The sequence below is a fragment of the Phalacrocorax aristotelis genome, chromosome 2, assembly GCF_949628215.1.
Source record: "Phalacrocorax aristotelis chromosome 2, bGulAri2.1, whole genome shotgun sequence".
NCBI classification, from domain to species: Eukaryota; Metazoa; Chordata; class Aves; order Suliformes; family Phalacrocoracidae; genus Phalacrocorax; species Phalacrocorax aristotelis.
In genome coordinates, this window is record NC_134277.1 from 23,068,745 (window position 1) to 23,096,463 (window position 27,719).

General features: G+C 39.8%; 1 protein-coding gene and 1 long non-coding RNA gene across 9 annotated transcripts in view; one reads left to right on the forward strand and one right to left on the reverse strand.

Annotated features, from left to right (window-relative positions):
- The window catches only part of TRDMT1 (tRNA aspartic acid methyltransferase 1), a 77,981-nt gene that overhangs the window by 32,549 nt on the left and 17,713 nt on the right, over positions 1 to 27,719 (forward strand). The window contains exons 1-4 of one of the 8 annotated variants that reach the window (XM_075082726.1): positions 12,864 to 13,036; positions 21,813 to 21,922; positions 23,556 to 23,632; positions 25,053 to 25,124. In XM_075082726.1, the coding sequence (XP_074938827.1) occupies positions 23,595 to 23,632; positions 25,053 to 25,124 (110 nt within the window). In that variant the 5' untranslated portion in view covers positions 12,864 to 13,036; positions 21,813 to 21,922; positions 23,556 to 23,594. Of the gene's footprint in view, positions 1 to 12,863; positions 13,037 to 13,146; positions 13,313 to 13,532; positions 14,044 to 18,421; positions 18,466 to 21,812; positions 21,923 to 23,555; positions 23,633 to 25,052; positions 25,125 to 27,719 lie in introns of those variants that run through there. The other 7 variants (XM_075082718.1, XM_075082725.1, XM_075082723.1 and 4 more) reach the window with 7 other exon arrangements.
- On the reverse strand, positions 18,461 to 26,948 carry LOC142052515 (uncharacterized). The gene is made up of 3 exons (XR_012658863.1): positions 26,142 to 26,948; positions 22,105 to 22,173; positions 18,461 to 20,076 (listed from the first exon to the last, which is right to left on the reverse strand). It is a non-coding gene; the product is annotated as an uncharacterized LOC142052515 (long non-coding RNA).

Below are 27,719 nucleotides of genomic sequence, written 5' to 3' on the forward strand. Positions count from 1 at the left end.
GGATTTGCACAGGTAAGGTTTAATTCTGCCATTATTATAACAACGATCCCAGCAGTTTTTTAAGTCCTGCCATTTTTTAAGTGTGGACAGTACATTACTGAAATAGCTGCAACCAGGATCCTGCTCTTAGATGCAATCCTTCTAATAACTAGGGTAGTGGGAGCCTTGATTTTAACGAAGGTTTGCTTCTGCACTGTTGTATCCAACAGACTTTTGCTGTTAATTTCAGAAGGCACACGATCAGAGTCTTAGAAAAGCATATGGCAAAATGATAATTATTCATTAGACATGATCTGCAAATACCCTATGTGTGTAGCATCAAAGGCCAGACAAAAATCTCAGTGTTTCAAGAGCAATTTCACTATCAAAATAGGGCTACCAGCAGTAAAGAGCGATGTAGGTAGCATAGGTAGCACAGGGCAATAGCAGTGGCATTAAATTTAACAGGGAAAAACTTAGACTGAATAGCAGCAGATTGTTTTCAGTATGAATGCATAAGTCGTTTGAAGGAGATGACAAATTTAGTAATTTAAAACTTGACTGGCCAAAGCACAACCCATTCTCTAATCCTGCGCTGACCCATCAAGTAAGGGACATTTTTTTCCTCTTTGCTATGGGAAGTGACCAATACAGTGTAGAGGTACTATCTGCAATTTATTACTTCAGCATATATGGGATGCAAAACTACTACACATTTTTAATCCTTTTTAACTTGCAGTCCTGCAGAAGCAAATATCTTCACTGCAAGTTCTGATAAACCTGAACAAGAACAGGAGGCAGAGAGGGAGGTAATCTTCACACCCCAATTCACAATAAAGTCAGCTATTGTACTTCTTCAGGTATTGCACCTCAGGTATTGTACCTTACAAGGAAGAATTGGAGCCCATATATTTTATTAAGGACATTTTTTAAATAAAGAAAACTGTGCTTTAGTTTCATTCTGATGGCAACCAGAAGTGCAGGAATGCAGTTTGTATCTAAATGTAGGTCCTTGAGGTTTTAATTTCCTTTATTCACTGAAGCTCAGTCAAGCAAACGAAGCTGACAAGGTTGAGCTACTGAAGTGCTTGCAGGGCAAGTCCTGGGCTACAGCTTATTCCACTCACCCACTGAATAGGAGGCAGAGGTCGCACGGCATTCCTGAGGCTGAGGGTACCGGCAACCCAGCCTGGATGCTGTTGTGCTCTTGGGCCCTCTGAGAGCTCTTTATTTAAGCCATCAAGTTTGAGCTGTAAGGCTTTGTAAGCCCTGGCACAAAAGTACACACTCCTTCTATGAGCTGGCAAAAAAGTAAACCAGCACATAACCAACAGCCTCACAGATTAAAGATGCTTTACTCAGAGTACTGATAATTTTAGCAGATTGTTGGTTTTTTAAAGGTGCGCTGTGCCCAATCTGTTCTTCCTAACAGAGCGCAACGTATTTATACTCCACAAAACCTTTAATGGCACACACATGCAACACTCATCCTTCATTCAGAAACTGCTTTGCCCCTAAAATCCAAGGTGGTGTTTGTTTTAGTAAATAAATATGACTCCCTCCGCCACGTTTCAAGGGTAATTTCCATATGTTTATGCCACCACTGCCATATGTACTCTTGGCCACCTGCCTCATTGCTGTTTCTTACTATGAAATTTTCCTAGAAGTGTTCGGATATTGTCAGTTGTCAGATTTACAATAAACCTTTAAGTGCCTTTTGCTGGTTGGCACTTACACAGATGCATAAATGGAGGAAGCTCTGAGTCTCTTGTAAGGCTGTAATAAATTTAACACATACTTGCATCCAAAACCCCACAGGGGAACAAGAACTGTTCTCTTGAAATGCGAAAAGAGCTCCACAGTACTTGTCAGGAAAGACTCTGTATCAGTGTAGCCATAAAGATAATGGACAGTGTATTTCTTTGTATTAAAATTAAACCACAGTAATGAGCCTAATTTTAGGGAATATGCAATGGGACATTCAGAGACCATGGCTGGTCATGGTCTTGAACACTTCTTACATGAAGGACAGACAGCTAATAGCATCACTAAATACCATGCTGGGGATTATTCATAAACTATTAATTGTCATCTGGGTTCTTTCCTGCGATGCCTTCGTTTGCAATTCCAGTATGCAACCAGGCAGCTGCCTGCTCAGCCTGCGATGTCGCTTACCTCTACAGAGGTAGATCAGAGGTAAGTCAATGGAAATCTTTAAAAAAGAAATAGGCATTTTTATCATGAGCCTTTCAGTTCACACGGCAAAATTTATTTTGGCATTTTTTGGCTTTTTGCCAGAGAACTGGTGTATTGGTTCACTGCCAAGAATGAAGTATGGAATCAAGCCCTAGAAGCGCAGCAAAAAATATTGGATTGTTGTGTAACTTTCATTAACAGGGAAAATGGGTGTGCACAGGGAGAGGGTACAGATGCCCGAACGACTTTATACTGAAAATCTGTTATGCTAAAAATGAAAAAGTCCTCATAACTGTCAGAATTTCCTGACTTTCTTGTACATACACCTGTCGGTCTGAAAACATCACTGGAAAGAATGGCATTCACATTTTTTTGATTTGCCATTTTATTTAAACAGTAAGAAACTAGGGAATTTGTTCCAAATATTGAATGTGCTTTCCAATTATTATCGACCTTGACTAAACAGCTGTGAATACTTTCATTAATCAGATCTGTGCACTTTTAGTAAAGTTTCTGCTTCCACAAGGTATAAAATGAACCATAAATATTAAATATCCAGGAAAAACATCCTGCTATGCAAATGCAGTCACTTTTGTTTTCTGAACCATACAGCAACCATAAGCCCTGGCATGCATGGGGCTGTAGAGGCATTCCTTCACACTTCCCCTGCTCCATGAATATTGAACAACCTCCAGGAAAAAAGGACCGGCTTTAACAGGAGGATATGAAAGACCCTTAGCGACCCACAGCAAACTGAACAGGGACTCTCCAGAATGCTCAGCCACAGCAAGTGCTGTGGCCTCTCGCTTGAGTGAGTGCTGTAACTTTTAGTCTGAAAGAGCACTTCCTCCTTCAGCCATGGTCTGAAAAAACTAAAACTGCTATGGTTTTGAAAACAGAAAGGTTCCTGTTTCCAAAAAATGGATTCTGGCTGCAAATCTTCAGCTAGGGCAGTCCCTCCCTTTAGCTGGGAGCTAAGTCTAATAAGGAGCCTCCAAGAAAGGCCAGTGCATACAGGGAAGAGATAACTTTTTTGAACCCAGAGAATCTGTCACCTTACACACTGCCTCAGAGAAGCTGACTTGGGTTTTTGAATATCACTGTGCTGCAGAACGTCTAAATACCCAGGCATGGAAGTCTCCCCTTGTGAGAAACTTCCTTGACTAATTATGATTTTAAGAAAGAAACTGGGAAATTCTTTTATGAAATTACTTTTTAAAATTATGCTGCCTACAGTCGTTGCCACTGTTGCACAGCATATCAAACTGGTGTGACTAGCTGCTGATTTTTTCAAGGAAATGACTAGGCTCTATACTAAAACCTAACCAAGCCTCTCTGCATTATTTTATTTTAACGTAAAATGAACTATATGAAACTGGCAGGGCTTTCATCACTAGGGAAGTGTTTTGAACACAACTCATGCCACCCAGTCGCATGACTTACATTTCCAAAAATTATTTTGTCGTGCATAAAGTTCCCCTCTGCTGTGGTTTCTAATTGCTAGAATAGGATGTTTTCTGTATTAAAATAGGATGTACCTGTACCAAATCAGGTACTCATCTTCAAAGCCACTACAGCCCTCTGCCCTGAGTCCCATGGTTGTCTCAAACACCCTGCACAGTTCTAGCAACACAGAGAAGAGAAAGAGAAGTTTTTCAGCTCTATCATAGGGATAGCCATTTATTTAATCCATCCCTTAAACAAAAGAAAAAGGGTGACAACCTCTACTCTCCATCTGTCTCACTTCACTTAATAGCAATAGCACCGACTGCTGAATGTCAGCAATAGGTTTTGCAATGACTGGAACATAAAGGGCAAGGTTTTCCAAAATGACAAGGGGTTTGGCATGGTTTGAGGCTCAGTGCTCAACCTGAAACTCTTTCAGCAGAACTGATTTCCAGAATACACAAAGTTCCTCAGTCTTGATTTGGGTGCCCCAAAACAATTTGAAATTTTAGCTATCTGCGCTCGTTTCATTAAGTTTGTGTTTTGCCAAAGATCAAGCAACTGTTCAAGGATCATGATGTGCACTTTATAAAGACCACTTAACTTAAATATCAGATAAAGGATTTTAATTTATAGCAACCCCAAGCTTTCTGTATGATCTATGTAAAATGTTGTATAATGTGCAGGCCTTCTTTCTGTCCTTTGCCACATTGCCGACTTCGCTGTCTTGTCCTTCCTATCCAGAACAGTGCTCAGTTGCTATCCCTGCAGTAAACTGTTGGCACAGGTAAAAGTCAACAGTGTGGATGAACATTCAGTTGTCACATTACAATGGGAAGCCATAACAATAATCTGTCTGGGATCGCTGTTTTAAATTTTGAGATTGCAAACCTTTTCAAAGATGAGTCATCCATCCATTCTCTCTTTTGGAAAAAGCTAAAAGAAGCGATTCTAGTACGTCATTAATGAACCCTGTCAGTTAGACATTTACTACTCCTTTCTGGCCAAGCTTTTTCAAAGCAAACTGCTTAAAGAGCTCCTCTAGCCAAAAAACAATTAAATCTGAGGAGTGATTTCATTCTTCTCTCCCTCCAGTTCCATCACTTACACAAAGCATAAATAGCATAATGTTTTCTTGTCATGATACACCAGGAAATGATGATGTTCTTTCTGAGGAAGAGGCAGGACACAGCAATGGAATCGTTAATTGCATGCAGCAATTGTTCCATTCTTCCTTTGAGATGCCCAGGACAAGCAGAATAGTACTAGCTCCTCGAGGGCCAAGTTTTTAGTGGATTCCTCAGTCCAAGTTCTTGTGCCAAATCCTTGGTTCCAATGAGACTCATAAACTGTGCGTACATTGTGTTAGCCATTCTGGGACTAGTTGGCTCCTTACAAAGGGAAGAGGCAGTGGTGCACACACCCCAGATCCGAAAAGACAGAGTTTTTAAGAAGATGAGATGTTTTTACACACCAGCTCTGTGCCTAATTTTCAAGCATAGATATACTCTGTCTAGCTGGGATTGAGGAGGGAAGATGATCCAGATTTAAGGTGACAGTATGCATAAAGTATTTTAGGCAACAGGGAGTGGAGTGGAAAATTTATTAAATCTGTGTAGAGCAGATGGTGCATATGGCTGGAGAAGGAAGAGAGCAAATATCTGGAAGAGTAGAGGAGTCCCTACTTTTTTTAGGTGGAAGGGTGTCCTGCTCCCACTACAAAGACAAATTTACTCTACCTGAAATTTTCCTTGACAATTTGGTCTTGCATGTGGTCATTAGGTGGGAGAGAGCTTGTGTAGGATGACAGGATAAAGGACCTAGCAACTATTTAGGAGTTTTGCAATTGCTTTAGTTTTGCTGACTCTTAGACTTTTATCAATGTCTGTGGCTGTTTGTCTGGCATGGGTCAGGCATTTCCTGTAGACTCCATGACATGGAAGTTACCAAGCCTACCATGTCAGTCCAAAACACACCAGGATGAAGCAACATGCAGGACAGATGTCAGGATCTTTCAAAGACAGAGGAATGTTTTACCCTGAGTATGGTAATAATGCCATTGTCCTGCAGTTGTATTCCAAAAATAATCAACTTCACAGAATCACAGAATCACAGAATCCCAGGTTGGAAGGGACCTCAGGAATCATCTAGTCCAACCTTTCTAGGAAGAGCAGACTCTAAACAAGATGGCCCAGCACCCTGTCCAGACAAATCTTGAAGGTATCCAACGTGGCCGAGTCAATCACTTCCCTGGGGAGATTATTCCAATGGTTGACTGTCCTCACTGCGAAAAATTTCCCTCTGGTGTCCAATCAGAATCTCCCCAAGAGCAATTTGTGTCCATTCCTCCTTGTCCTCTCCATGTGACTCCGTGTAAAAAGGAAGTCTCCATCTCCTTTGTAGCTACCCCTTAAGTACTGGTACACGGTGATGAGATGCCCTCTAAGCCTCCTTTTCTCAAGGCTGAACAAACCCAGTTCTCCCAGCCTACCCTCATATGGCAGGCTTCCCAGTCCTTTGATCATCTTGGTGGCCCTTCTCTGGACCCCTTCCAGCCTGTCCACATCCTTTTTGTATAGCGGGGACCAGAACTGTACACAGTACTCCAGGTGTGGCCTGACAAGCACTGAGTAGAGCGGGATAATGACTTCTTTATCTCTGCTGGCGATACCCTTTTTTATGCAACCCAGCATCCTGTTGGCCTTCTTGGCCGCAGCAGCCACTGTTCGCTCATGTTGAGCTTCCTGTCCACCAGGACCCCCATGTCCCTTTCCACAGAGCTGCTCTCCAGCCAGGTGGATCCCAGCCTGTGCTGCACTCCTGGATTATGTTTTCCCAGCTGCATCATCTTACACTTTTCCTTGTTGAACTTCATAAGGTTCTTGCTGGCCTACTCTTCCAGCCTATCCAGATCTTCCTGCAGAGCAGCTCTCCCTTCTGGAGTGTCTGCTTCCCCACTCAACTTCGTGTCAACTTCTGTGGTATCAAGAGGAATCTTGAGATATACCCTGCAGATGAAGGACATAATACTATTGTACTACAAAATACATGACGCCTGGACTGGTAATGACAATGGGAATTATGCATAGCATAGGTTAATTAGTTACTTGAGTTTAATTCTGTTAGGTTTTGAAATACTGTGTCCTATACCATAGGAGATGAGTGCTACGTCTGATTTGGCACTGTAAATGCAATGAAGTCATCCTCAGGGACCTCATCTGACATGCAGGGTTCCTGATAGACAATTCTAACTATTTCCCATTGTATTTCTCTTATGAATTATGTGAAAGATGTTTGCTGGAGTCTTAAATCAACCCAACTCCCTACAGCTGAATATTGACACTGCCAGTCCATACTGGCATGTGTCTTGTGCAAGAAGATTTCTTCAAGATTTCTCTTCTTCAGAAAGAACTATTTTAGGCTTTCTTGACCCATTTAGGTTAGGCTTATTGGGCATTCTCCCTCCAGAGTGTCTCACCAAAAATAAAGTTTTAAATTCATAGCCCTTTTCCAAAAAAGGGTTTGTTTCAACTTCAGGAGAACCCAAAGCTTTTTTTTCTTAGGTGAGGCAATACATAATTGGGGGAAGTGACCCCAAAAGACCTGGAAGCCAAAAAAGACACTTTTATATGTTAGCTGGGATTTTTTTGCAGAATAACTTTTCAACTTATCCTTCATTTCAGTTTATCCTTAAAAATCTCACTTCTTCAAACCTGTGCTTTTCTATAGGCTGTTTTCCCAGCCACTAAGCTTTAGTATATTGTAGACATCTGTAGACACATCCAAAGTGAGAAAGAGAATATTTACAATGCAATCACTTCTGTAACTGCAGTTCATAAGCCATATCAAATAGCTTTAAATTAGCCTTAAAGTAACTAATTTTCAAAGTGCCAGCAATATAGCCAGGGTGGAAGACACCTCTGTGCTGCCTAGGCATCAAGTGCTTAGCTTCTTAGGCAGACTTTTTAGAGATTTACTTACTGTGTGCAGTTGTGGTTTATCTAATTTCAAGATAATTCAGTAAGTCCACAGTTACAGCTCTGCTGTGGCTGCATTACAGATTTTCTTTCTCTCTGAAGGAAACACCCTACCACTGAAACACTACCACCACGGTGATCAGCGTAAAAGATGCCTTTTCCTGTGCTGACAGTCAAAGATAAAACTCATTACGTGGGACTGAAAGAAAAAACAAAGTTTGGGCAGGGGCTGAACTCCTTAAAAGACCAGTATGTGGTATACAAAAGCTTTAGGGGATACTAGATGGCCTTGTGAGCAAAAGGCATGACCAACACCAGCATACAGCTACAAGTCTCTCTCAGTTTGCGCACTATAGACCAGAGATGAAAGTTCCTGCCTTAAGCAAAAAGGTAAGAGGCACACCCAAGCTCACCATCTGCACTCTTTCTCCTTTCCCTCATCCTCCCTCCCCCCAAGGGAGCAGCAGGCACCCTACCGTTTCCTCCTGCCCCTATAAGTGAGCTGGGATCTCCCACACCATTACCTCATCCTGCTGGAGCAGCTTGAACTGATCTCCCCTTTAACATTGCCTGGCTCTGTGCCTGCTGTCAGCCGTTTCCTGTGACCCTTCAAGGGTCTGATTCAAAACACATTCATTGCAGCAGCAATCTTTTGGCTGACTGTAGTGTGCCTTACAGAGCTCAGAGTCTGTTTTGTTCAGTCCAGCAAAGGTGGCTTTTTTTTGGTTACTAGCCTTTTTTTTTTGGTCAAGCACTGGAATGTGTAAGTACAACAAGAAAGTCAATAACATTATGTAAACATATGCCTCTCATCCAGCCAGGGTGACCACTGCAGGCCAAACATAACAAACAGACCAGATTTATTTAGATTTACATTTATTTAAACCAGAAAAGTAAAGATTTAATTAGGGAGGCAATGTCTTTTTATTCCTTATTCCCTACAGAGTACATGCATAGCTCCAGAACCTGAAAATAAAATCCTGAAATGGAGAGATTGATATATTTGAAAAGATAAAGGCTAAAAATGTTTGTGTCTGGTGACTCTTCCAAATAATTTCAGCCACATAAATTTCCCCTGTATAGAGTTCTTAGAAATGCGTTGGGAGAGGCTAAGAAACCTGGTTTGATGTGGGTTTCATTTCTAGTCTTGCAGATGCGTGGCATTATAAATGAAAATCACAGACTTCGTTAGTCATACTGGCACGGCCCAGCATGCTTCCCAGAAACACCATGTCTGTGGCTGAGTTACCTTTACTGAGCATCACTTCAGCAGAAACCAAGTCTGATAAATTCCCTCCTGAAACATTACATCCAGCACAGATCAATTTCAATAAACTGCAAAAGGCTTTCAGTTTTCTTAGTAACCTACTGGGCCAATAGTTATGGAAACAAATTTATGCTAGACACACTCAGTGATTTTTTTTCAATTCAGTGATTGCATTGCAAGAGTATGACATGCCTCACATTCTTTCCTAGCCAGTGATTTCTGACCCAGAACATGAGCTTCTTTTCTAGACAGCTGAGATGCCTGTATACTCTTCCTGATCCTCATTTAGGTATTTAGTAGGTTATACTGGACATTCAGACACAAGAAGCGTTTGTTGTTCATCCGTCAACGTTAATGTTTATCTGTATTGAAGTTTTGGCTGATCACTGGGAATGCACTTTTAAATATTTGGTCTATCAGCAGAATGAGATTTTTCTTGCTTTCCCTCCATTTTTTGAATATGAAGAAAATACTCACAAACATGTCACAGCTACAGGACTAATAGCTTCCATTATGGAGCCTTACGTTGAGGGATTACATTCAGAGGAAACTTGAAGCAATTTATACTGCTGCAGTATTGTGGCATCAAAAAAGTGTTGTGATGTGCTGCAGACTGGCCAACTTCTGCTCACAGCTGGGTGCAGGCAGAGGCGTTGCTGGGCTATTACTCTCTGCCCTGCTGCGGAAGGGAGGGCAGGGAGAAGAGTTATGTGTAACTGCAGAAGGCTTGAGATGCCTATAAAATGTTTTGTGTGTGTTTGTTGTGTGCATTTGTTGCTGGTGTGAATTACAAAAACACAACAGTGAAAATCTTTTCTTCTCGCTTTGAGGTTAACAGTACACGGTCCAGGAATAGTCTGTAATTTTACCTTTCAGTTGCCAAGTACAATGCAGAATCCTTAACACAGTGGTTTTTGCATGTTTCTATGATGTTTTTTGGCAGCATTGATACTTGTGACGTTTTTAACAATTCTAAAGCATTTTAAGAAGGGAAGATATTGCAGTGGTTTCGTTTGCATGTTCCTCTTACCACATGTAGCTGTTTCACTGCATGTGTTTATTGGTTACCAGGGCCACAGTTTCAGATTTAGCATGATTACCTGTATCGTTGCACTCATCAGAGATGTGGGCAAACTTCGGAAACTTCTACATTGAGGAAATGCTGCTAGTTGCTAGGAGGCAGGAGTTTTCAAAAGCTGTATAAATGAAAATGCTGATATCTCATGCTTATGTCAACGGCTTTAAAAAAGTCATTAAATGATCAGTTTGCTTAAAATATATTTTAGTATAAATACACTATAGTCAAGAAAACAGCTGCTTCATTGATGCATTATCATAGTTCTATAGATCACTCATTTAGAATAAACAAACATCTTTTCAGAAAAGTCTATCAATTGCTATTTAAAGCCGGTTATATTGTTGAGTCATAACTGATCTATGAAACAGCCCATACACTTGCCCTAAAAAATATCAAGAGTCCAGAGGTAGGCATTGGCCTTCAACTCTGTTATTAATCTCTGCTGTTTATCAAATGAAATGTTCATTGAGATTTACAGAAATCCTATATGGCCGAAGTGGAGAAAGAAGGAGCTGTCATAATATCCAAATTTCAGTAAGCTTTGGGGTCACAAGATCAAGAGTAAGCAACCGTTTAGCCTGCCCCATGGCAGCGGCAGCATGTGTTAGCAAGATTTTCTGAGTGAAGTATGAACAATTGCTTTCACAGGGCTTATCCTCTCTGCGGAATCATTCAGCTTTTTCGTAAGAAGGCATGAGTGGCCACGGATCTTGGCACTTCTCAGCCATTGCCTCAGTCTCTAAAACAAGCAGCATACCTTAAATACTGTTATGTAAGATCTGATCCAAAACTCAAGGTTATTATTATGCTGACTTTACTTTTACAAAGGGAAGAGCACTAAAACTAATTGTTTCCAGATTCCCTGTTTTCATTTTGGTCCTTTTCACAGCTGTCAATTAATAACGAGAACCAGGTTAGGGCAGACTCAGACACAGAATTATAAAACTGACTACTGGCAGTTGTTTAAAAACGAGCACTAGGGAAATTTTGGTGTTTCCCATTCTTTGCAAGAAGCAGCCAATAAAATCCCAACCTCGTTTCGGAATTTCTTTGTCACCAGAGCAGAGGTGTGTTGATCAGAATCTCCAGTTTACTGCACAGAGGATGCCTGGTGGAGGAGGTAGGTGGAGGATTTCCCCTGAGCAGGGAATGTTCTACTGCCACCAGTAAGCAAAGACATCTCTGCTGCTTTCTCCACCAGACTCCACCTTTCCCATGTGTGAATGTCAAGAATATCTTGGAATCAGGGAATAGAGAGGGAAAACCAGGGCTCAGCTATGTCTCCTTGTCTGATATAAGGAAATATTGCTCCTCTATAGCTTTAATTTCTCCAGGTACTGGGCAGTTCCAAATAAGTGAACCGTTCCTGGCTGCCTATAGCTCTCACTCATCACAGTACCTAGCATTGCTGTGATGTACAGGTTGCTGAAAGAGTAATACAAGGAGCCCAAACTCATTCATCAGCTTTACTGATTTCAGCAGTCTAAAGCTGCCTTTTTCATTACCTTCACCTTGCATCTGTATGTTGAAGAGGTACTACTGAAGTGTGTCTTCTTAGCTGATAACAACCTTGCTCTTTGTAGCCACCGTCATCATCTTGAACTCTCTTCTTCAGAGCCTTTACCGTCTTTGTCCCATGACTGCTTTCTCCAGCCGGCACATTCCCAGTTTTATTATGCTATGTGGTTCATCCACCATTCTCAGTTCTCCGTCAGCCACCTGTGCAGGCAGCCGGCCTCACCACTGGTTGCAATGCACGCAGCTCTCCTCTGGTACCTCGGCTGCTGTACTTCCTTTCAGAAATTCTAGAAGTAGACTTTGGACTTCTTGTTTTAGTCACCTGCTTACTTCCTTGGCTGACAAAACAAAGCAGCAGCCCCAGACTCTGATGATGAAGAGCCACAGGTGAATGACAGAAGTGTTTTGAAAAAGCTGGCAAGAACAATATTCTTATTTTGAAATTTTGATTCTAACTCCACTGTTTTCTGTAGCTGATGCATCTCATATGCTGGAGAAGCACATTGAGAGGTAGCAGATTTCTCTCTTTTTTCCCCCTCCAGTTCCAGCTAAAAATTCTTCCTCCACTGAAAGGCAAGAGGTAGGAGCTACTACAACAGGCTGTACAAGGCAACTTCTAAGGAAAAATAAACATTCCTCAAATCCACCTTATTTTTGACAGCTTCCTAAAAGGCTAAACAAAAATATGACTAACTCAAGAAATTATTAGAGAAACATGTTCAGGGTTGTAGGGGTTTTTTTGGGTGTGGGGTTTGTTTTTTTTTTAATGTTTCATCTTCATGTTACATTATAAATCTGCAAACTGAGGCATAGGTGAGTGCCTACTTGTGTGTGGTGGGTAACCCACATAACAGCATGCAAGATATTTACCCTGGTTGTCATATATATATAAGTAAATGCATCCATCTAACATTTGTTTTAAAAACAAACTACTTTTCATGGGCAACAATGCATTTGAGTCACCTTTTCCTTTCCAATTTAACAAAAGCAATTTCATAGTGTTGGGCAAATTAGAACAGTTTCATCAGTTATTTCCTTCCTTCCTGTTCCACCAGCGGTGCAGGCTTTGAAATGACTTCTCAAAACATCACTGCACGCTGAAATCACGTAACTCCTAGGCCCATAAAACTGTCTAGCGCCATTCGCAACTGCTGCCCATGTGGACAGCAGTCCAGCATGCACACCCCCACATGGGGAAAAGCCTTTTGCTGCCCCACGTCCCCATTCTCTGTGACCTGGCTGGGCACAAGCCACCCAAATTCACTTCAGTCTCCAGCCTGCCCTTCCCTGCTGCCCTGACGCTAAGAGCCAGGCTTGGTCTCCACTTCCCGGCAGGCGCTGGACACCCTGTGGCAGCAGAGGGCCTGAGGAAGGGCAGTGGGGTTGGGGATTTTGTTGCCGCTCCTGTGAGAAGCCCTTGGCCAGGAGGAGACCTTGACCTCAAAGGGATTCATGGCAGGGAGTGGGCCCTTCTCCTGATCCCTCACTCCCAGGAGGGCGCAGATGGTAAAGCTGCTGGCCAGCATCAGCCAGCCCCACGGCCACCTCAGGGGGCAGCAGGACCGCAAGCCGCAGGTGGCTTCATCCTCTGGGCCTACGCTCACTCTGGGGTTTAACGAGCAATTAGCAATGCCAGATTAACGCGCTGCGCAGCTGGCGGGGGCTGGCCGGGAGCCGACGGCTCTGAGGAGGACGGAGGAGGGCGGGTAGGAGGGAACGAAAGAGCGGCGGAACGGGCGGGTGGCGCTCGTGGAGACCGGCGGGAGGGCCGGGCCGGGCGCCGGGGAATGGCGCCGCTGCGGGTGCTGGAGCTTTACAGCGGCATCGGGGGGATGCACCAGGCCCTGAAAGGTACCGGCGAGCGGCTGCCGCCAGCGCGTCCCTCGCTGCCGCAGCCCCGCTCTGCGCCCCCGGCCCGCCCCCTTGCCCACCCCCACCTCCGAGGGCGCCATCTTCTCGATGCTTCTCGGCCTAAGATGGCCCCTCTCCTTTCGCAGCCCCTTCCCCAGCCAGGCGTGTCACCTCCCCTCGCCGTCTTGCACAAGCACCGCGTGGAAGGAAGCAGTGGGGCGGGAGGCTGGCCTAGTCCCCTCATCCCAAGCGCCGGAGGCACAGCCTCCCGCTCTGCAGGGGCAGGGAAGTGACCTTACGGCGGTGGTCTCGCAGGCCTGCTGTCAGGGGCTGTGTGGGGCGAGTTGTAAGGGGGATTGGTAACTGGGTTTTGGCTAGTAGTGTGTTTGCATTAGGGATCTATGGCTGTAAACAGAGCAGTGCCGGAAAGCATTCGTGGCCTGCTGTGTGACACCAGGTACACAGGAGCACGTGGGGATGATAATTAGGGTTCCATGCTCCTTCTATGGCTCAGACAGCCGCTCTGGGAAGGGTGTGATTTTGTGTTCATTAATATATGCTCTGCCTTCTACTGATGCATCTCTGCTGCAAATGGGATCAGGATCATGGAGATGCACAGGATAATAATCAAATTAGCCAGGGTAGCCCATAGGCGTGCACGCAGAATTGGTTTTCATGGTGAATAGGTGAATAGCTGATAACATGATCCCGTATGAGCCTGGCCATATGAGGTTGGTATAACATTTTATAAATGTGAAAACTGAAAATGGAATTTGAACTGGTATAGAGAGTTCATGCTAGACTATGTGCCAGGGTCAGCTGTTGATCTGGTACGAGGAACCGTGGCGCTCGATTTGCTGAATTATTAAAGCATGTCCTGGGTGACCTTCGGCAATTCCTGTAGACTTTCTGTGGCTTGGCTTCCCCAAATGAAAAATTGTGCCACAGCTATTGATTTCATTTGTGAAGTACCCTGGACCTTGTTACTTTGAAGTCCAGGTTTCGACACACGTATGTATAACTTACAAGAATCAGCATAATAATTTTAATTGTAACTATGATCCTTCAGATACTTCAGCCTTTGTAAGCATAGGCAGCCCTTCTATTATGCTTTACAACAGAGAGCATTGTCATAAAAACGTCACGTGAAAACTCACCTTATCTTGTTACTTATCCAGGGAACTGCATAATATTAAAAGATTATGCTTACAGAATAGAATCTGTTTAGCATCATTTATTTATTTAAAACATACAATTGGCAATGCAGCATTTTTTCTACTATCTGCTTTTTGCTTGAATGTGTATACATGTTTTATGTATTTATAATCTGTAAAAAACACAACATACCAAAATAGATACTTATGTTGTTGTTTTAAATAATCCTAACCACCTGGTGTAAGTATGCATTTTCCTTATTTCCAGAGGCATTCTTAGAATATTAAGAGCAAAATATATCTTTGTATGGAACTGCAGATTTTGGAGTTTTTGTGGAATGAAAAGAGGGTGTTACACATTATATATAGCTGCAATAGTAACACTCTGCTTTTCTAGTAAGCTAGTTCCCCGTCACTTCAGAAACAAGACATGTGTTATAGGCAATTTCTGTAGAAAATGGACTGATTCCTGAAACAGCCATAGTCCTTCAGTCAGCTGTTTGTCCTGTGTTGGTGTATGTATGTAACAAATCTTTACTGAATATTATCTAATTATGTTCTTAACATAATAATGGATGTCTTGTGGATGTTTGGTAATGTGCTGCAATAGTTAATAATTTGTAGTGCCAGGTGTGATATCCTGTGGATGGCCACCTAAGAAAGCATCATTTACAACACAACAAATACTGAAAAGGATGGGAACATTGAGAATGCAGCTTTAGAACATTATCAGAATACTGTAAACTTGTATCAAAAAGATATACTGATTACTTGATGCCCCAGTGGTTAGCTCCTGTGCATATGAAGGCTTAAGGTCATGTATAACCTTTATATATTGTGCAGTTTGGAGGGTGAAGGAGATAACCAAAACTCTTGCATTATTTCTTGAAAGGGTAAATTTATTTCCAAGCTTACTGTTTCTGAACTTGCTGAACATCACTGCATTAGTGTCAGCGCATGTTGTAGCTTCTATTCTTCTGGGCTTACGTCTAACTGAAGAAATTACAAGAAGTATGAACAGTGAGACTGGGATTCTTTTGTAGTGGTAGCAGCCTAAGCAGGTGAAGGAACTGTGTACATGAGGAGACTTAAATTATTATTTGTGTAAATGACCCTCAATAGTTCTAAATGGTTAAATAGCAATTGAAATCTGCAGAGGGATAGGTATAACGCTATTTGTATTACGGTTGCTATAACTTTTTTTCAAATCTGGGTGCTTATTGTTCTGGGAAGTGTATGAGATCTCAGCCCACAGGCGTTGTGTTGTCTTGGAAAAAGTCCAAACCCTACACTTCTAGACGAAAATCTTGTTTTGAGTGTTATTAAAACTAAAAATCAGACAATTTGAATTAAAAGGGTTCTATGCAATTGGCACTGAATTAAGTATTTAATGACAGGCCATTATATAAAAATGGTTTTGATGAATTGTATTGCATTCAGAAATACTGATGTCGTGAGGCATTTTGATCCTTTCTGCTGTTTTTTTTTAAGACTCTTAGACATCTGGATTCAGTTTTCTTATACAGTTTATAAAAGAACAAAGTAAAGTCAAGGGGGATTCAAGTGTCTGCTTTTATGTGGAAATCAAACAGAGAAAAGTGAATGTTCTTCTGTAAGTACTTTAATAATAGGATTTCTTATATGTTTTAGGCCTATATGCATACATGAAACCATGCTATTTGAAAATGTCTCATACAATTTTTTTTGTATCATTTGGCAAATGGCAGATTGTTTGGCATCTTCGATTTAAATCAAGTATGGAAATATTAGAAGGGTTTCTTTTTTCCCCCTATAAATACGAAGCTTGAAAGCCATCCATTTTGCCCAGTGCTTTTGTAAACCAGATACACAAGAGGTAAAATTTAGGTATCATACTTTATTTTCTTGGTATGGTTTCTAGTGAATCTATACAGCCAAGAAAAGTAATAGAAACATGTAGAAAAGAGAGAGCATGGAACACTTCAGTGGCAGCATTCCAGGAAAGCTACCTGTTCAACAAAAGGGATTCTGCAGCTCTGGCAAACTCTGGCTCAGTGTTGGTTCCTGGCCATGTTATGTAGCCAGTTTTGTGGACAGTTATGTTTATCAGAGCTGGTCCAACTCTCTACTTTTCCGTGAAATTGCTGTGTTTTCAATTGGCCAATAGGTATTTTCTAGGAAATCTGACACTACCTTTTCTACCTTGAAGCCCTTTTTGGCTGTGATCTTTCATAAACTTAGTTTTAGGATAATCATATACTTGAGCTTGCAGGATGAGGATGTTCATTGTTTTGGCAGCTGTCATTAAAGTAGAATGTATTTGGCACCAAGTAGTATGCAATTGGTTTTGAGATTGTCCGTGCCTACAGTAATAAATAATTGAGTTTTGATAAATTCATGGAAATTTATACTCTCTTATAAGTGTTTTCTCTATTAACAGTATGTGGAAATTAGTAGTATGTAGTTACATAGTTGAATCAGGTTCTTTTTGACAGTGAAAAGGCGGCTGTTCCTGAATTTAGATTTCATTCAGTCCAAAACTAAAAATGAAGAATCTTGGGGATTGTCTAGCTTTGTGTTGATACTTTAGCTGTACATAATTCAGCATACGCAGAATTTATACTTTTAGATTTTGAATGATTTATAATAGTATTTTAAGTTTAACAGCAAAGACGTGCAAAAAGGTATAATTTAGAAAGATGAGCTTGATTAAGGTCAGAAGTCAGCAAGTCTGTTTGTATTCACACTCTTGAAAGATTGAAGCAGCTAAGAGGTGGGAGTGCATTTCTTCCTTCTTCCCACCCTGTGCTCCAAACTTTGCGAGTTTTATAAAGAATACATTCACACACACACATATACATATATAAAGTATCATAGGTTTAGACATGTATGATCTAAACATGAACCTTTATGTATGAAGTGCAGAGTTTCTGCAGTGAAAAATAGTGTTTTATTTTTAGAAAATCTATGGCTACTAATTCATTTCCTTAGCAACTTTCCATCAAACAAACAGCCTGCTTTTCCTTATTCTCAACCAAAACAAACTGGTTTATTAATTTAGGCAGTTTTCCCATGAAAAATGTGTTCCAGGTCTCTGCCACAAGTGTTTGTAATCTGCCAGGTCACTGAAAAAAGTCTCCGTGCATAAAACGTGAAAGGACAACTTTTAAAAAATACCATGATTTTGCAGTGATAGATTTGGTGACACTTCTCCTCTGCAATTACTATATTTCGATTTTACAGACTAAGAATTTGAGTCTCTTGTTCTCTGTCATCTCGGTTTATTCATTTTATTTCATTATTTCTGTGAATTGCGCAGAATAAACTGGTGTGTGTAATTACACTGAGCGTAGCTATCTCAGGAGGAGAGGCAAAGGAGACAAAACTGGCAAGCAGCTTTAGGATTCAGCACAATGAAAAACAAAAATATTGCCAGTTTGAGCAACTTTTTACACCTAAATTCATTTTGCTGTAATGTTTCTCTAAAATATAGCCTTTTGTAGCACAGGATGGTGCCAGATGTGATAATGTAAATGTACATAGTTTACATGGCTGAATGCGAACGAATCCTGTACGAATAGAGCAGTGAAAAAAAGTTAAGTATCCTGCAGGATGCTTCCTGCAGTATCAAGTTTACTGATAGTTGTGTTGACTGTAGCCATGGGCAGTTCAGCCTAATCATTTCAGCCAAAAGGTGACAACTCAGAAATGAAATAATTGCTGTCTGTTTTAAAAGGAAACAGGATTGACAAAATATGTGACTAATCTTCCCTTTCCCATCTGTTTCCATATACCTGTTAGAATAGATAATTGTTCTGGCTCTGATTTTCCAATTTGTTGAGATCTGCCAGGCTCTGCCCTTGGTTTAACACTGTGGATTTAATGTGCTCTGCTGACATTGATGATTCTATTACAAAAGTACAGTGGTGAATATAAACAGATCTATGTTAATTTTAAGGTCTGCTAGAAACACATGACAAAGGAATCGATTCTGAAGAGGAAAAGGACAGATATTGTAAGGTCAGAAATTTTATTTTCGGGGTTTGAGGATGACACCCTTTGGGTTTGTTTTTCCAGATCAGAAGCTAGTGCACTCGTCTTCCTTTGTTTCAAATGTTGCACCTTCCAATCATTACAGCAGTGTCCCTTTCACTCCAGTGACTACTACATAGCTGAAATGGCTTGTAAGCACTGTGCATACAACAAAATATAGCATTGGGACTGATAGTTTAATTGCTGCCTCTTTAGGCAATTGAAGTAACAGAGTTTCTGCTATGTGGATTATAGCAGTTTTAAGACTCAGGTGCAAAATCAGTACTTTCCTAGTAGGATGATACAAATTTGAGTTCACTTGCTTTCAGCCAAGAGGGAAAATAAGAGCCTAAAAATAAGCCATAACTCCTCCCTCAGTAACTTCCCCATCATGTCTGTGGCTTCCTTTTGAGCTTCAACATCTCTTTCAGAAATGCAAAGTCTTGGTTCAAAAACTGTGGTGTTGAGGAATGTTGCAAATTAAGTACTCGAGCTACTTAGTTTGACTTAGAAAATGTGTATTATTTTTTCTTTTGTCTGCATAAAATTATTTTCTGCATAGTTGTAATTCTCCTATGTGGCTCTGTCTTGAAAATTGGATGTACTTGTTTGATAAAAAAAAAAAAAAAAGTCTCCAGAGCTGTGTCTGTTTCTGTATTGAAGTTATGCTATAAATTTTGTGGAGTTGATTTGACATCTCACTAAGTCAGAAGTTCAGGGGTCTTTTCATATTCCTGAGTTGCTTTTGTGCTTTTTGTCAGTGGGGATAGTTAAACGCAGTCTTGATTTGGGTGGGGTTTTTTTTGGGTTTTTTGTTTTTTACATTCTGCTTTCAGTCTTTTTAATGATATGTTCCTCCAGTCACTTTCAAGTAATAAATATAAATGCTATAGCAGAATGATGTAAAACTGTGGTACTCCAAAGTTATTTAAATTTCAGTAGAAGTTCTTTAAAAATGTTTCATTTTTGTATTGTTTGAAATTTACACACGCTTTTCTTTGTAAGGTTGGATGTGTGAGATCTGCTTGTCTGTTTGAGATCCTTCATGCATTTCCAGGGTTTTTCCACACAAATATGCTTAATCGGATTTTAGAGGGAGTCTGTTCTGTAACAGGAACTCCCAAATGAGCCACAGCTTTTGAGTGAAAAGGAAAAGGTTTGAAAAAATTATCAGGTGTCTGAATTTAGGAAGAGAGGGTGTTGGGTAGAATAATTCAGGAAAAGTTCCCGACCCTTTTTCATGCAGGTTAACATCCCTGGTTTAGACTGAACATTGTATTGCAAGGGGATTCAGTAAATTACTATTAGCTATGTGCTGTCTTTCAGTATTTCCAGGCATTTGGATCTGTGAAGTCCCTTGATGTAAATCCCCAGTACTTCTTTTTTCCTGTATGTATGCAGGGAGAGATTGGATTGACATTCGTTAAAAGGATGAGCGTCTGAATCATGAGTTGAGAGAGAAAGCACACTGCCTACCTTTCGAACTGTCATTTTAAAACTATATGTTAATTTAGATAATAATTTGAGGGTCTTGAATTATTTTTTTTTTTTCTCTCGAGTGCATGGAACACACAGCAAGGATTAGCTTCTCAGGACAACCTGTTTTAAGAACGGAAAGAATAAATGAGAAAAGCAGTCTCTTAAACAGTACTTGAAGTCTGTTCCCATTATTTAGGTGTTACAGCTTTAAGGAAGATGAAAGTGTTGGTTCTTGAATATGCTTGTAAGTTGAGACAGTCAGCCTGCTAAGGTGGTGTTCTTTTCACGCTAGATGTCAGTGTTAACATACCTGTTCTGTAATCTAAGGTGTACTCATTCTGTTGTCCTCGTGGATACACCTGTATTTAGTACTTCAGTTACCATTTATGGTCAGAATGTCAAGACAGTAACTGCAAATAATGATTTGTATGTTGACCCTTAATGAGCAGCTGTCTGTAAATATTTTTCTTGTGAAACTCCTATTCTTTTTACCTTCTATTGCACCAAGTAAACCCTGGAGGACCAGTTTGGTCTTTGTTAAACTGTCTGCTACAATCTTCTGAATACCTGGATTTCTCTTTCATCTTTGTTTTGATTAAGATGGCCTTGAAAACCTGAAAGATAGTAGATGGGTGATAACTGCATCACTCAAAATTAAATCCACTGGGGTGGTCATAGTTGGTTTTTCATACTCTCAAACGGTAAATAATTAGCTGACTAGCAGTAAATTCATAAGATGTCACTTAAGGTCATTTGTTAATGTGTTACCTGAGCATGTTGTGAGACTACTCAAAGGCATGTGGCTATTTGCCTTACAAATTTTTTTTTTAAATCACTTGTGTTTCATCTGGGGCTTTGTAGTGGTGATTGTAGTGTAGATTTCCTGGTGGTTGAAACTGGTCTTGTCTATCAGGCAGTCACTGTGTTCTGCCTGCGGCTGTAACAGTGACCACAGCCTATCTTCCTGGGTAAAAAGCCTCAGTGAAGGTATTGTGGTTAGTAATAACAAATAGTGTGACATGATGAGCAGTAGATCAAACACTGTTCTTTTTATGTATTTAGCTTCTGTAGAATCTATTATTGCATTACTCTGAATTAACCATTTCTTACTTACATTCTTCTTAGTGTGTTTTCCTTTCAGGTTGTTAACTGTCAGTAGTTTTGTTACACTGTGCTCTCTTCTTTTCCATAACACCTCTAAGTGTCCAGAATTACTTCCTTTGATAACAAGCGAAGAGGAGCTGCCAAATGTTGTCCTTGAAAGTGTTTGGTGTTTTGGGGACCTTGAATGCAAAGCAGGCAGCTGCTGGGTTCAAGGTCCAAGGTTTTATTGGAATATAAGCACAAATATATTTCAGGCAACTTATTAAAGTCCTATTGCAAGAGTAGACATACCTGAAACATATTTATTGGTGCCATTTTTTCACAATGAGAAGTAGTATACATCTAAAATAACACATTTAGTTTCTGTAAGTTGTCAGTGGCTGGTGAGTCTCAGGCACTGGCAGGGGAGCTCGGCAGGTTGACTTAGGCTGTGTTCCTGTAGCTAAGGAACTTGGTGGCCACAGAGACCAACTGAGTGCAGGTGGGAACGTTGTAGAGATGCGCCTGTTTGGAGTGTGTGTGACTGTATGTACAAATTAAGAAGTGAGCAGTTAGCTTCCATTTTTGGATATATAAGGAGGGGAAGCATTGGCTGTATGATTAGATACATGGTATATTTTTCACACAGCTGAGTTGGATCACGTAATCTCCCTTTTATTTTTCAGTGTAGCTGTAATGCAACCAAACAAATGCATTTTTTCCAAGAGCAGTAAAGAGAAGCTACAGTTTCCAAATTCTTTTTTTAATTTTAGAGAGCTGCACATCTGCAGAAGTTGTTGCTGCTATTGATGTGAACACTCTTGCCAATGAAGTTTATAAGCATAACTTTCCCAGCACACCATTATGGGCAAAGACAATTGAGGTGAGTAATGAATGTCTTTTTTACTCTAGACTGGCATTTGTAGATGTAAGTTGTCTTCACTATTCTTGTTACTAATAAGAGAAACAAAAAGATTTCATTTATGTTGTTATGAATATAGCAGTTTCACAATAACTTTGATCTCTTGTGCTGTGATTGCTTGTTGAAGTTAGAGGGATACTCACACTGCAGTCTTTTCCTGAAAAGTCTTGACTGTTTCATCAAGAAGGCTTACGTGAACGTCAAGAAGAATGCTTGCCAACAATAAAGGAATGAAAAAAATAATATTTTTAGATTAAAAAGTATTTTAATGTATTTTGAAAGAATTGAATTAAGGTACTTGGAGGCATGCCTTTGTAGTTATAGTTGAGTTCAGTAAAACACACAAAAAATAGATGGGACAGTCTTGTGTTTTTTTTGTGGGCTCAACAGATCAGATGTTTTAGGAATTCTGTCCTTTTTCCAAATTATTTGAAGAACAACTAGGTAAAATTGGCTTCTGTTTTAATAATTGAGGGGCAAACTAGGCATGTGGTTTTGCCTGGCTTTAGTTAGAAAATACTGTATACTTTCTAATCTTCTTTTACAGTTTTACAACATGACAGTAAAAGATAATGAATTTGTTCTAAGATACCAGCTTAAGTAAGACTTAAATAGGTGGCTAAAGGTTAGGTGCTTATTCAGCACTCAATAATAACAGGCTAAATGATAGTTCAGAGTTTTATATGGGAAAATATAAACATGTAGATTATGGTCAGTAAGACCCATCTTCAAATTTAATGGAAAAAAATAGCTTTTGTTTACTTTCTGTGGGCAGTTACATTACATTTGCTATATAGATATCCCTCAAAATACATAAGGTGGTGATTTCTTTGTCTAGCTCATAGTTACTTGATCATTATCCTTATCTTCTCTTCTTTGCCCCTTAGTGTGTTGCCCTTTAGTGTTGCTTAAAATTAGTCTAGAGGAACTTCTACCTGTGTAATTATTTCATGCCACAGACCTAATTCTTTCTTCTCTGAACAGAAATATTTTTGCAGAGTAGAGCTTCCAGCCATACGATATATTTTAGGGATTTTTACTTGGCAAAAACTAAAATGAGGTAACTTTACAGGATGCATTGGTACTGAGCGCCTAAAAGTTAAGACTCACAGTTTGGACTTGCAAAAATGTCCATTGTAACACTTGAGCTACTTTCCTGTTCAGATATTTTGTCTTTTGAGAAGATATAATATTTTTTCACCTGTTTTGGATCTGTTAGTTTTTCTATGTACAAAGACTTCAATCTGAATAATGATGCTTTGAAGGAAATAAATAGTTGGTGTTTTGATGTGATCTACTGAAAGAACCGCTACACCTTCTCTGAAGGAATGAATAGTTAAAAACCTCAAGATTATGTATAGATGCTAAGATCATTAGTGGTTTTGATTCCTGTTCAGAGCAACCAAATGTATATTTGCTTTTTATGGTTTGCCAAGATAGAAAAGAATGAAATTAATATGTCAAATGGGAGATTAGATAGTTTTTTGCTATATGAAGCATATAGTGGAAGTAAGGGGTAGTTTGATCTGAAAGATGACTCGAGAGTTTCATACGGTTTACAACACTCAATTCTTCTATTTTTTAACTTTTTCAGGGCATAACACTGAAAGAATTTGACAGATTATCTTTTGATATGATTTTGATGAGTCCTCCCTGTCAGCCATTTACAAGGTAGTTGTGGCACGCTTTGGAGAAAAGTGCGGTTGTTGCAATACATACTGTTAAAGGAGAAATGTTTTCAAGAGTGATGCTATGTGTGGTTCACCTGTGTATCTTTCCCTTCCTAAGCAACAATATTGTAGCCCTCATCACCATGAGATTTACTGATGTGGAAGAAATGCAGCAATTTAAATCTTAACTCTTGATCATGTTTCTTGTAATGTATATTTTAATTCAGTTGAAATTAAGCTTCTTACAGCACCTGTTTTGTGTACTGTATTGTTCCTCTAACAGTGAAATTTAAAGATTTTGCTGTTTTGGAGTGTTTCCTTCCTTTTAGATATGGGTATAACCTTTCCTCAGGGCAACTCCAGAAGGAGGATTGGAATTTCTCATTTCTGCCTAACAGTCTAATCTGTTTTTATTTCTACTTTGAAAATAACTCATGCACACAAGTAGTTTATTCTCAAGAATATTTCTATTTTAGCCAAGGTTGGGAGGATAGTGGCTTTGAAATTATTTTGTGGATGGTATAGAGAAATATCTTGCTAATCAAGAACTGAATTTACTGACATCACTTCCAAATTCGTATAGTTTGACAGCAGTGACCAGTGGAGGTAGTATTCTAGTAACTGTACTAATGCAAAGTAATAACTATGAAAAATTCTGGTGATGGTGATGAAACTGCTTGTGTGAGGAAGTATATCTCAGTGAATACTCTAAGATTAAAAAGAAATCCCTCCAGAGTGGTGCTGGTCTATAAACATGTATTTGTGCAAACCTATGATGTATACAGGAATCATTCCTTCAAATTTTTTGCTTTTATAATACCGTGAAAACAAAAAATCCTTTTATGACTAATTAATTTAGAGACATACTAAAGCTTTTCTACCGAAGCTTTATTCTTTGAGAGCTAAGTATAAATTAGAGCAACACAGGCCTGGAATCATTATAACCTACATGAGCTGTCCAGTTTTCATATGGGGCTCATTTTTGCAAAATGGTGAGCACTGAGGCTTTAATTCATAGAAATAATTTAATACATTCAATATAAAATAGCTGGATATTTCCAGGAGCTTCAGTGGGTGTTGTTTTTTCTTTTTTTGGTCTTCCAGAGCCAAGTAGGTTCAAGTGATTTGCTGCACAAGACCAGAATGCTAAATGCCTTGCAGACTGGGGAGTGGGTTTCATTACTGAATGCTTCAATTTTAACCTTGCTGCAAGCTGATGGGTTCCAGGGCAGACTTTAATTCCTTCGAGCATTTCTTAGGACACTGCCTTTGAGAGCAGGTCCTCATGTCTGTACACAACGCTTTTTGCAGAATCCTTTTCTGAAATTCAAGGCAAAAAGTCTCAGGATTCTGTAGAAAACTTTAAGTGAAATGTCAGTCTGCTCCAAGTAACACACAGGTGTTTCTTCATTCTTTCGTAGAATTGGCCTGCAAGGTGATGTATCTGATCCACGGACAAAAAGCTTTCTCTATATTCTTGATATTCTCCCAAGGTATAAATGACCTTCTACCTCAGTTCTTAAGCCTTTTAATTAACTAAGTAGGTGTTTTATATTGCAGATAGACAAGTAATCAATAATGTTTTACAGGGATTCTACTAGTATTGTGTTGTATTACTTGTTTGGTTTCATGTGATCACATGTAACATAAATACTTGTATTTTATTAATGCCACTATCATTTCATAGTTACTGTATATGCTTTCATTGTTTGGTTTTCTTTTTTATTGTGTGTCTGTTTAAACTGTAGCTATATCATAAATGAAACAAATTGAGTTAGTTATTGTCAGTTCAACATCAAACTTGCACTGACTTTATTTAGAAGCAGGAGTAGGTAATATAATAGTTTGCTACGGGACATCGTGGAAACATGAAAAATTGTTTGAAATATCGGGTTGATAAAGCTTTGATTCAACATTTAGTCACCTTTTTGAATAGGTAACGTTTGAAAGAGTTTGTTTAAATATGTTATTGAGTGCACAATACAGTACGTCTTCTGTCCCCTTCCATTCTTTCTTAAAGTGTCTATTCTGTCTTTTTGGTGCTGCTTCTAGATACCTTGGGGCAGCCTGTGTATTTTTCATTTGTAGTACAATCTCGTTTTAAGTAGTAATACTAAAAAATTTGAATAGCACTGCACTGTCTGAACAATGCCCTTGTCTTTGTGTTCATCTGTAATTTTTGACTGATCAGACCCAGTTCCTAATAAAATAGCCATAATTATTTGTATTATTTATGCATTAAATTTTGAAACAGTAAATCCAAAGTGGTTTTTGCTGACCTAAATTGTTCTTACTGAGAGTGTTAAAAATCAGCTGCAAAGAACACTTATAGGGTTTTTTTTGGGAAGAGATGTATAGCACTGTAAAAACACTTCCTGGGGGACTGAAGCAAGCAGTTGCTTGGGGAGATTATGTAGCAGCAATCTCTGCTTCTGGATTGAGATGCCCATTGGGCACCAATTGTCATGAGCCTGAGAATTTGCATCAGTTACAGTCCACGGGGCACTTACCTGGCAGTCCTGCTTCTGCTGGAGACTAAGACAGCTGCTCTCTATATATTCCTTTGTTGGTTAAGCTTGCTCTCAGAATTGGAGGAGGATGAAGAAAGGTCTGGCTTTTTTTTTAAAGAATGCTGTCTGCATAGTAGGAAACTGGTACCAACAACAGGCTTTCTTTCAAACTACTGTTACCACTGGGAGAAAAGGGTCTTCATTCTTCCTCCACAAACAACTTTTTTGCAACCAGCAACATTAAATGTGACCACCTCTTTGCCCTTGGCATCAACAGATAGAGAACACAGATGGGCCGAGTGGCTTGGCTGGGATCACCTAAGAAATCTGTGGCAGAGAACTCAAAACAACACAGAATAGATTCTGTAGCCTAGTAAGTTAGGCAATTAATAGGTAAAAAGAAAGATTATTATTACTCTGCTGCTGGAAGAAGCACAAAAACAGGGAGATAACATGGGTTTCCAAAAGTGCAAAGGATGTTTTTTCTGGAAGAAGGAATGTAACTCAGTCTTCCAGAATGACCTTTCAAGATGATAAATTAAAACTAGCAAATAGTGTGTAAGTTAATAATTTGTCAGAATAATAGTACCTTCCTTATCCTTAAGGGAATCCTGACTTCAGTATTCATTTCCGTTAAACTGAGACACAGTTAAGAGGCTGGCTGCTTTTGAGACACTGTTGTGTATTAATGTGGAAATGTTGCTTCCTGGTTGCTGTGGCCTTAGCTGGATAAAGGGCAGAGGCTTTTCCGTCTCAAAACCAAAGCTTTAGCCACCGCAGGACATAGGCTTTTCGTCATGATGATGCAAAGGAGCTGGGCTTGGCTGTAGCACTTTATCTCAACACCCCATGAGACCCTGATGATGTCCCTTATCTCCCTTGGGCAGGTTGTTTCTTAAGGCAGTACCTACTGTAAGCAGCCTGTAATATGTTCAAGATGGTGGCTTCTGCAGAGTTTCTCAGTTCCAATAGATTTATGTTTTACTGAGATAGTGTTTGTGTGTTTCCTGGATAGGACATGTTTGCCAGACATTGAGTATGGAGTATTTCAGCCCCAAAAAGGGAACTTCTTAATCGAGGAATTATCACTTTGCATTCTAAATTAGTACAGTATGCATTCAGTTTATGGAAACTATAAAATAATTCCTCGTCCCTTGCTGTTCCTACCTCACGTTCAGCCTTTTATAATGAAATGTTACTGAAATGAGGCTCAAAGATAGCCTGGGAAGACTAATATTTGAGATACAGAAAGGACAATTTCAAGATCTGGAAAGACCTGGAAAATCCTTGGAGCACCCAGGGAGCAAACAAAGTCTGACCTAAACCGTCTGGTTACTGTCTGTTTATTGTGTCCAAGCCATAACCCAGGGAAATCTAATGCTAAGATGTCAAAGTGCTACTTTTTCAGACACATTTGTAATGTTAATACCTGCCAAGTACTTAACACATACTCTTTGTATAGTGATTACTTGTCTTGTGACCTGTTGATCCTGTATGAGCTCTTGCATTTCAGGCTATGCTCTGGATTCATTACTTTAAAAATAAGTTTCATCAGTAGGTGTTGATGATGTTGAGCGT